Genomic DNA, 10,000 nt, shown 5'->3' on the forward strand with positions numbered 1-10,000 from the left:
TACGCAGCTAGGTTAGCTTCTGTTCTTTTAGCTTCGCCAAGCGGAATATTATTAATCGTGTATTTACATGTTCATGGTTTAATAGTATTATTGATCTTCTGTCTATCCATCCAGTCAGGGTTTTTTTTAATTTAGTTTCTATCTGCATTTGAGACTGATGCTATCACGTTGGCTACGTAGCTAGGTTAGCTTCTGTTTTTATAGCTTCGCAAAGCTGAATTATTAATCGTGTATTTACATGTTCAGTCACTGTGAATGTCCATTTCACGTTCTGGACTCTCATTTTCAAGAGGATATAGTATCCCAGGTGGTTTCAAATACAAATCTGTGATCTACAATAAAAAAAGGAGAGAGTGTGGAATCCAATGAGCCAGCTTGTACCTAAGTTACGGTCAGAGTGAAAAAAGATACGTCCTGCACTGCCTCTCAAGTCCTTCACTGTAACGTTCCTCATCTACGAATCTTTCATCCTCGCTCAAATTAATGGGGTAATCATCACTTTCTCGGTCCGAATCTCTCTCGCTCCATTGTAAACAACGGGGAATTGTGAGGAATACTAGCTCCTGTGACGTCACGCTACTTCCGCTACAGGCAAGGCTTTTTTTTATCAGCGAGCAAAAGTTGCCAACTTTATCGTCGATTTTCTCTACTAAATCCTTTCAGCAAAAATATGGCAATATCGCGAAATGATCAAGTATGACACATAGAATGGATCTGCTATTCCCATTTAAATTAAAAAATGTCATTTCAGTAGGCCTTTAAGCTTGCTGCAGAGTCAGTCTAACGTCCAAACAAGGAACATTTAACCATAAAAGTATTGAGAAGCTGCGTTTCACTGTGTTGCGTCTAGTCCTGACGCAGCCAACGTGACAGTCGCATATTAGCTCGGCTTGACAAAAACATGACTAGTCGCATTACCACCCGGAGGTAACTTCTCCGTCCATCAAACAGGCGGGAGGTGGCGCTACCACATCTCACCAGACAAACACGCAGCAGCTCCCTGAGAACAAGTCGCTGAGGATACGCAGACTCAGCAACAGAGAGGACCTGGAAGGAGACAATGGTATTCCTCTCACCATGTCGAGCAGCAGGTAGACAGATTCTCGGTTACGGGTGGTCATCTTGTCCGTCTCCTGGCCGATCTTCAAGAGGCTGGAGGAGGCCAGCTGCACAGACACACAAGCAGGTGTTTGAAAGCCAGCAAGCCGCACACCAGTGGTGGTGCGGGTGTGGACTTCTTACAGCCAGGAACTCTTTGAGGCGGTCCTCAATGCTCCCCTTGTGGATGGTGAAGAGAGCAGCAGCGATCTGGTTGATGGCTTTGGCCAGACAGTGGATGTTGTTACAGTGGCCTGCAGGGGGCAGCAAAGCTCTTCAAATACATGACATGTGTCATATCCACCATACAGGTGTTCCACCTCCCCGCAGTGGGGTGTAACCATTCCTTTTAGCACAATCTGTCATTCCCAAATCCATTAAGGGACAATCCCATTTTTTATTTAGAACAATACGATCCAAAATGATTGAGTTGGCATCGATTTAGTCACTTTTTTTCAAAAAAATGAAGCGGTGAGTGGGAAATAAATAGTGGATGTTTCTCCTAATGTGTGAATGACTTAGAGCAGGGGTCAGCAACCTTTTTGAAAGCAAGAGCTACTTCTTGGGTAGTGATTCATGCGAAGGGCTACCAGTTTGATACACACTTCAATAAATTGCCAGAAATAGCCAATTTGCTCAATTTACCTTTAACTCTATATTATTAATAATTAATGATATTTACACTTAATTGAACGGTTTAAAAGAGGAGAAAACACAGAAAAAAATGACAATTAAATTTTGAAACATAGTTTATCTTCAATTTCGACTCTTTAAAATTCAAAATTCAACCGAAAAAAAGAAGAGAAAAACTAGCTAATTCGAATCTTTTTGAAAAAATTTAAAAAAATAATTTATGGAACATCATTAGTAATTTTTCCTGATTAAGATTAATTTCAGAATTTGGATGACATGTTTTAAATAGGTTAAAATCCAATCTACACTTTGTTAGAATATATAACAAATTGGACCAAGCTATATTTCTAACAAAGACAAATCATTATTTCTTCTAGATTTTCCAGAACAAAAATTTTAAAAGAAATTCAAAAGACTTTGAAATAAGATTAAAATTTGATTCTACAGATTTTCTAGATTTGCCAGAATAATTTTTTTGAATTTTAATCGTAATAAGTTTGAAGAAATATTTGACAAATATTCTTTGTCGAAAAAAACAGAAGCTAAAATGAAGAATTAAATTAAAATGTATTTATTATTCTTTACAATAAAAAACATACATTTACTTGAACATTGATTTAAATTGTCAGGAAAGAAGAGGAAGGAATTTAAAAGGTAAAAAGGTATATGTGTTTAAAAATCCTAAAATCATTTTTAAGGTTGTATTTTTTTCTCTAAAATTGTCTTTCTGAAAGTTATAAGAAGCAAAGTAAAAAAAACCAAGTGAAGACCAAGTCTTTAAAATATTTTCTTGGATTTTCAAATTCTATTTGAGTTTTGTCTCTCTTAGAATTAAAAATGTCGAGCAAAGCGAGACCAGCTTGCTAGTAAATAAATACAATTTAAAAAATAGAGGCAGCTCACTGGTAAGTGCTGCTATTTGAGCTATTTTTAGAACAGGCCAGCGGGCTACTCATCTGGTCCTTACGGGCTACCTGGTGCCCGCGTTGCTGACCCCTGACTTATGGATACAAACAACCATTAATGCATTCACATCTTCTTTGAATAAAGTAACACTTCAGCTTGAATTAAAAAGAGGAAACATTTTCTGCTCACATTTGAAACATTTAACACATTTTCAATTAAAAGTACACTAATCAACATTTTAACAACAGTATCATGTAACATGTCTTCAGGATGAATTAACAGCAGATTTACCTGCTACTTCTACTGTTTTTCAAAATAAAATATATAAAAAATAAAGTGCAACCAACATGTCTTCAGGATGAATCAACAGTAGATGTACCTGCTATTTCTACTGCTGTTTTTCAAAATAAAATATATAAAAAATAAAGTGCAACCAACATGTCTTCAGGACAAATTAACAGTAGATTTACCTGCTACTTCTACTGTTGTTTTTCAAAATAAAATATATAAAAAATAAAGTGCAACCAACATGTCTTCAGGATGAATTAACAGCAGATTTACGTGCTACTTCCACTGCTGTTTTTCAAAATAAAATATATAAAAAATAAAGTACAACAACATGTCTTCAGGATGAATTAACAGTAGATTTACCTGCTACTTCTACTGTTGTTTTTCGACATAATATATATTATTTAAAAAAAATAAAGTACAACAACATGTCTTCAGGATGAATTAACAGCAGATTTACCTGCTACTTCTGCTACTGTTTTTCAAAACAAAATATATAAAAAATAAAGTACAACATGTCTTCAGGATGAATTAACAGTAGATTTACCTGCTACTTCCACTGTTGTTTTTCAACATAAAATATATTAATTAAAAAACAAAGTACAACAACATGTCTTCAGGATGAATTAACAGTAGATTTACCTGCTACTTCTACTGTTGTTTTTCAACATAATATATATTATTTAAAAAACAAAGTACAACAACATGTCTTCAGGATGAATTAACAGTAGATTCACCTGCTACTTCTACTGTTGTTTTTCTACATAATATATATTAATTTAACAAATAAAGTGCAACCAACATGTCTTTAAGATGAATTAACAGTAGATTTACCTGCTGATTCTACAGTTGTTTTCAACATAAAATACATTCATTTAAAAAATAAAACCAACATGTCTTCAGGATGAATTAACAGTAGATTTACCTGCTACTTCTACAGTTGTTTTTCAACATAAAATATATTAATTAAAAAAATAAAGTACAACAACATGTCTTCAGGATGAATTAACACTAAATTTACCTGCTACTTCTACTGCTGTTTTTCTACATAATATATATTATTTTAAAAAATAAAGTACAACAACATGTCTTCAGGATGAATTAACAGTAGATTTACCTGCTACTTCTACTGTTTTTCCAACATAAAATATATTAATATAAAAAATTAAGTACAACCAACATGTCTTCAGGATGAATTAACAGCAGATTTACCTGCTATTTCTACTGCTGTTTTTCAAAATAAAATATATAAAAAATAAAGTGCAACCAACATGTCTTCAGGATGAATTAACAGTAGATTTACCTGCTACTTCTGTTGTTTTTCAACATAAAATATATTAATATAAAAGATTAAGTACAACCAACATGTTTTCAGGATGAATAAACAGCAGATTTACCTGCTAATTCTACTGTTGTTTTCAAAATAAAATCAATAAAAAATAAAGTGCAACCAACATGTCTTCAGGATGAATTAACAGTAGATTTACCTGCTACTTTTACTGTTGTTTTTCAGCATTAAATATATATATTTAACGAATAAAGTTCAACCAACATGTCTTCAGGATGAATTAACAGTAGATTTACCTGCTACTTCTGCTACTGTTTTTCAAAATATATATATATAAAAAATAAGGTACAACCAACATGTCTTTAAGATGAATTAACAGTAGATTTACCTGCTACTTCTACTGTTGTTTTCAACATAAAATATATATAAATGGACAGTGACACCCAAGCAGCATAGTGTTGTCATTTTAAAGTTGAAGTTCAAGTGCCAATGATTGTCACACACACTCGGTGTTGCGAAAAGATTGCAGGAGAAGTCGTCAAGCTTTCATTTGAAGGTGACTCGTTGAGTCCATCATTAGTGACGCCGCAGCTCTCTTTCACAAACAAACTTTATTCTGCCTGCTTGGTCCTAATCACATTTAATGAGTGGAAGCTAACCCATCATTTGCATGCAGCTCAGTGCGGCGCCACTCAAGCAGCAAATGACTTTTTCCCTAACGTGTCGCACTTCCAACATGGCGAGGAGCTTTTCTTTCTCACTTCACCATCCTGAAATATCGACTGAATTATATTTGAAATGACATTGGGGTCGTCATTAGGCAGTTAATCACCGAGTCGTTTCTCTAATCGCTAACGTGCTATCACGCTAACTTGGGAAACTATTTCCACGCGGAATGTGTACCTTCGATGGCGGGGCTGTACTGCGACATCACGTTACAGGCCAGCGTCGGCAAGGAAACGGCCACAAAGACCATCAGCAGACAAGCAATCTTGTACTCCTCCTCTGGACTGATGTTCTCTACACACACGCCAGTGGAAACATTTAGCAGACGTCCACACAGCTGGGGATGATGAGGCGTTTTTTTTTTGTCTCTCACCGCTCTTTTGTGAGGACAGCGCCACCACCAGGGCGGGGTCAATCTCACAGGGTAAGCCCGCTGCTGAGGAGAGCTCGTAGACATTCATGGCCACCTGCACACACCGTTTGAAAATGTTGTCCTACATTCAAGGAAGGTACATTTGAGGATGACAAGTGTACCTTCATGTCTGTCTCTCTGGGAATGTGATCCTTGAAGTCTTCCACTGAACTGACCAGGAAAGGAATGTGACAAGATAAGACCTGCAGAGATCAACACAACACCGTTTTAAACACATCTGAGGTACCTAACCCCAACTTCTGCTGCATCTATTCAGAAACAAATCCTCCTTATTTATCACTCCGTGTATGAGAGTAATACAAAACCCAAAAGCAGTGAAGTTGTCACGTTGTGTAAATGGTAAATAAAAAGAGAATACAACAAATCCCTTTCAACTTATATTCAATTGAATAAACTGCAAAGACAACATATTTCATGTTCCAACTGGTAAACTTTGTTATTTTTTGCACATTTTAGCTCATTTGGAATTTGATGCCTGCAACATGTTTCAAAAAAGCTGGCACGAGTGGCAAAAAAGACTGAGAAAGTTGAGGGATGCTCATTAAAGACTTATTTGGAACATCCCACAGGTGAACAGGCTATTTGGGAACAGGTGGGTGCCATGATTGGGTATAAAAGCAGCTAACATGAAATGCTCAGTCATTCACAAACAAGGACGGGGCGAGGGTCACCACTTTGTCAACAAATGCCTGAGCAAATTGTTTAAGAACAACATTTCTCAACCAGCTATTGCAAGGAATTTAGGGATTTCACCATCTACGGTCCGTAATATCATCAAAAGGTTCAGAGAATGTGGAGAAATCACTGCACGTAAGCCATGATTATTACGGACCTTCGATCCCTCAGGCGGCACTGCACCAAAAAGCCACATCAGTGCGTAAAGGATATCACCACATGGGCTCAGGAACACTTCAGAAAACCACTGTCAGTAATTACAGTTTGTCGCTACATCTGTAAGTGCAAGTTAAAACTCTACTATGCAAAGCCAAAGCCATTTATCAACAACACCCGGAAACACCACCAGCTTCGCTGGGCCCGAGCTCATCCAAGATGGACGTCGTGTCCTCCGGAACAAAGAGGAAAAGAACCATCCGGATTGTTCTAGGCGCAAAGTGTAGAAGGCAGCATGTGTGATGGTATGGGGGTGTATTAGTGGTCAAGACATGTTCTAGGGTGAAAGTGTAAAAGGCAGCATGTGTGATGGTATGGGGGTGTATTAGTGGTCAAGACATGTTCTAGGGTGAAAGTGTAGAAGGCAGCATGTGTGATGGTATGGGGGTGTATTAGTGGTCAAGACATGTTCTAGGGTGAAAGTGTAAGAGGCAGCATGTGTGATGGTATGGGGGTGTATTAGTGGTCAAGACATGTTCTAGGGTGAAAGTGTAAAAGGCAGCATGTGTGATGGTATGGGGGTGTATTAGTGGTCAAGACATGTTCTAGGGTGAAAGTGTAGAAGGCAGCATGTGTGATGGTATGGGGGTGTATTAGTGGTCAAGACATGTTCTAGGGTGAAAGTGTAAAAGGCAGCATGTGTGATGTATGGGGGTGTATTAGTGGTCAAGACATGTTCTAGGGTGAAAGTGTAAAAGGCAGCATGTGTGATGGTATGGGGGTGTATTAGTGGTCAAGACATGTTCTAGGGTGAAAGTGTAAAAGGCAGCATGTGTGATGGTATGGGGGTGTATTAGTGGTCAAGACATGTTCTAGGGTGAAAGTGTAAAAGGCAGCATGTGTGATGGTATGGGGGTGTATTAGTGGTCAAGACATGTTCTAGGGTGAAAGTGTAAGAGGCAGCATGTGTGATGGTATGGGGGTGTATTAGTGGTCAAGACATGTTCTAGGGTGAAAGTGTAAGAGGCAGCATGTGTGATGGTATGGGGGTGTATTAGTGGTCAAGACATGTTCTAGGGTGAAAGTGTAAAAGGCAGCATGTGTGATGGTATGGGGGTGTATTAGTGGTCAAGACATGTTCTAGGGTGAAAGTGTAAAAGGCAGCATGTGTGATGGTATGGGGGTGTATTAGTGGTCAAGACATGTTCTAGGGTGAAAGTGTAAAAGGCAGCATGTGTGATGGTATGGGGGTGTATTAGTGGTCAAGACATGTTCTAGGGTGAAAGTGTAAACGGCAGCATGTGTGATGGTATGGGGGTGTATTAGTGGTCAAGACATGTTCTAGGGTGAAAGTGTAAGAGGCAGCATGTGTGATGGTATGGGGGTGTATTAGTGGTCAAGACATGTTCTAGGGTGAAAGTGTAGAAGGCAGCATGTGTGATGGTATGGGGGTGTATTAGATGGGTAACTTACACATCTGTGAAGGCACCATTAATGCTGAAAGGTACATACAGCTTTTGGAGCAACATATGTTGCCATCCAAGCAACGTTACCATGGTCGCCCCTGCTTATTTCAGCAAGGCAATGCCAAGCCAGGTGTTACAACAGCGTGGCTTCATAGTAAAAGAGTGCGGGTACTAGACTGGCCTGCCTGTAGTCCAGACCTGTCTCCCATTGCAAATGTGTGGTGCATTATGAAGCCTAAAATATGAGAAGGGAGACAACTTAAGCTGTACATCAAGCAAGAATGGGAAAGAATTCCACTTCAAAAATGTGTCTCCTCAGTTCCCAGACCTTTACTAAGTGTTGTTAAAAGGAAAGGCCATGTAACACAGTGGTGAAAATGCCCCTTTGACAACTTTTTTGCAATGTGTTGGTGCCATTAAATTCTAAGTTAATGATTATTTGCAGAAAAAAATGAACATTAACATGAAATATCTTGTCTTTGCAGTCTATTCAATTGAATATAAGTTGAAAAGGATTTGCAAATCATCGTATTCTGTTTTTATTTACCATTTACACAACATGCCGACTTCACTGCTTTTGGGTTTTGTAAACATAAACAAACATTACTGTCTGAGCAACTAAGACATTCAATTGTGTACTTTAGAACTGGGATCCTTCTGTACTCCACGGATCCAGGGGTTTTTACCGTATTTTTCAGACTATAAGTCGCAGTTTTTTTTCATAGTTTGGTGCGACTTATACTCAGGAGCGACTTATGTGTAGGGATGATGTTTGATAAGGAATTATCGAGTTCGAGCCTATTATCGAATCCTCTTATCAAACCGATTCCTTATGGATTCTCTTATGGAGTCCAGATAGGTTGTTGTATATGGAAAAAAACACCCAATATTTGGTTTAACAAAAGCTCACTTTTATTATATAAGAAAACAATTTAATCTAAAAAATAAATAAATATTGACTGTTACCCCCCTAAAAAAATAAAATAAATAAATATTGCCTGTTGTTACCCAAAGTATATTAAGTGGGATTTTTCAGAGAAACAAATATATACAGTAACACAAAAACAAGCTGTCTCTGTGATCACTATAGGTGTATAAATAATAATATAGTGTTAAATAAAATCAGTCCCTTGGGCACAAAACTGAAAATAATACAGCTCTCCAAAAAGTGCACTTCTGCTGCTATTGGAACATAACTGTTTGTTATGATGCTTTGACATTTTTGCACTTTATTTCTTTATTGAAAGAACATTCTATGAAGAGAAAAGTTGTTTGCAAATGTGGTTACAATGCTAAAAAATGAAAAGTTAAAGCTAAAAAAAGAAATACACTTTATTGAGTTAACATTATTTCTTTATAGGGGGAAAAATGTTATCAGCTAGGGAATATAACAACTACACTACCCAGCATGCAACGGGAGTTACGAGCATGCGCGGTAGCCCCGAAAAGTGTTGCATGTTGCCACGCTGTGAAAGTAAACGTCAAGAAGTCAGCCAACACGCCTCGTCTGCATTATTTATAATTAGACAGACAACACATATACAGTGTGATTTCGTAACGTTTACAAGGAAAGAAAAACAAAAGTTCAAAAAGGGAGATGTGTTGTATATATATGTATGTGCTGCGGTTGTTTTAATAACGTTGCGACAGCTGCCGTAAAGGAGGTGCGTTGCTAGCCTGGTTGCTATGTTTCCGGTGGGTGGTAAAAGTGTTGGTCATGTGTTTTACCCTGCTCAAATCTCTCAGTAAAGTTATTCGATGGATTATAGCTTTTGTTTTGAACTTTATTACACCTTGGAGCGCTTTTTCCCGTCCATTGTTTTCCTGCTTTTGCTATCTGCGCCTAATGACTGAGCTACGTGACGTCATTTCTTGTGATGTCCCACGGAGCATTTCTGGTCGGGACGGGATTCGAAAAAAGAATAAACTCTTTTCCTTTACTATAGTGGTCTCGATAACGGGTACCGGTTCTCAAAAAGGGATTCGAGTCCGAGGACTCGGTTCTTTTCTTATCAAACAACCGGGAAAACCGGATTCGAGTATCATCCCTAGGAGTGACAGATTGTTTGGTAAACGTATAGCATGTTCTATATGTTATAGTTATTTGAATGACTCTTACCATAATATGTTACGTTAACATACCAGTTGGTTATTTATGCCTCATATAACGTACACTTATTCAGCCTGTTGTTCACTATTCTTGATTCATTTTAAATTTACTTTCAAATGTCTATTCTTGCTGTTGGCTTTTATCAAATACATTTCCCCCAAAAATGCGACTTATACTCCAGTGCGACTTATACATGTTTTTTTCCTTCTTTATTATGCATT

The 10,000-nt window shown here is 37.7% G+C and overlaps 1 protein-coding gene across 4 annotated transcripts in view; it reads right to left on the reverse strand.

The window, feature by feature from the left end:
* The window catches only part of nckap1 (NCK-associated protein 1), a 76,302-nt gene that overhangs the window by 1,894 nt on the left and 64,408 nt on the right, over positions 1-10,000 (reverse strand). For all 4 annotated transcript variants that reach the window (XM_062057955.1, XM_062057957.1, XM_062057956.1 and 1 more), the window contains 5 exons: positions 5,474-5,554; positions 5,313-5,406; positions 5,117-5,233; positions 1,243-1,352; positions 1,077-1,166 (listed from right to left, as the gene is read on the reverse strand). In XM_062057955.1, the coding sequence (XP_061913939.1) occupies positions 1,077-1,166; positions 1,243-1,352; positions 5,117-5,233; positions 5,313-5,406; positions 5,474-5,554 (492 nt within the window). The remainder of the gene's footprint in view (positions 1-1,076; positions 1,167-1,242; positions 1,353-5,116; positions 5,234-5,312; positions 5,407-5,473; positions 5,555-10,000) is intronic.

The sequence above is a fragment of the Entelurus aequoreus genome, linkage group LG09 (assembly GCF_033978785.1).
Source record: "Entelurus aequoreus isolate RoL-2023_Sb linkage group LG09, RoL_Eaeq_v1.1, whole genome shotgun sequence".
Taxonomy (NCBI): Eukaryota; Metazoa; Chordata; class Actinopteri; order Syngnathiformes; family Syngnathidae; genus Entelurus; species Entelurus aequoreus.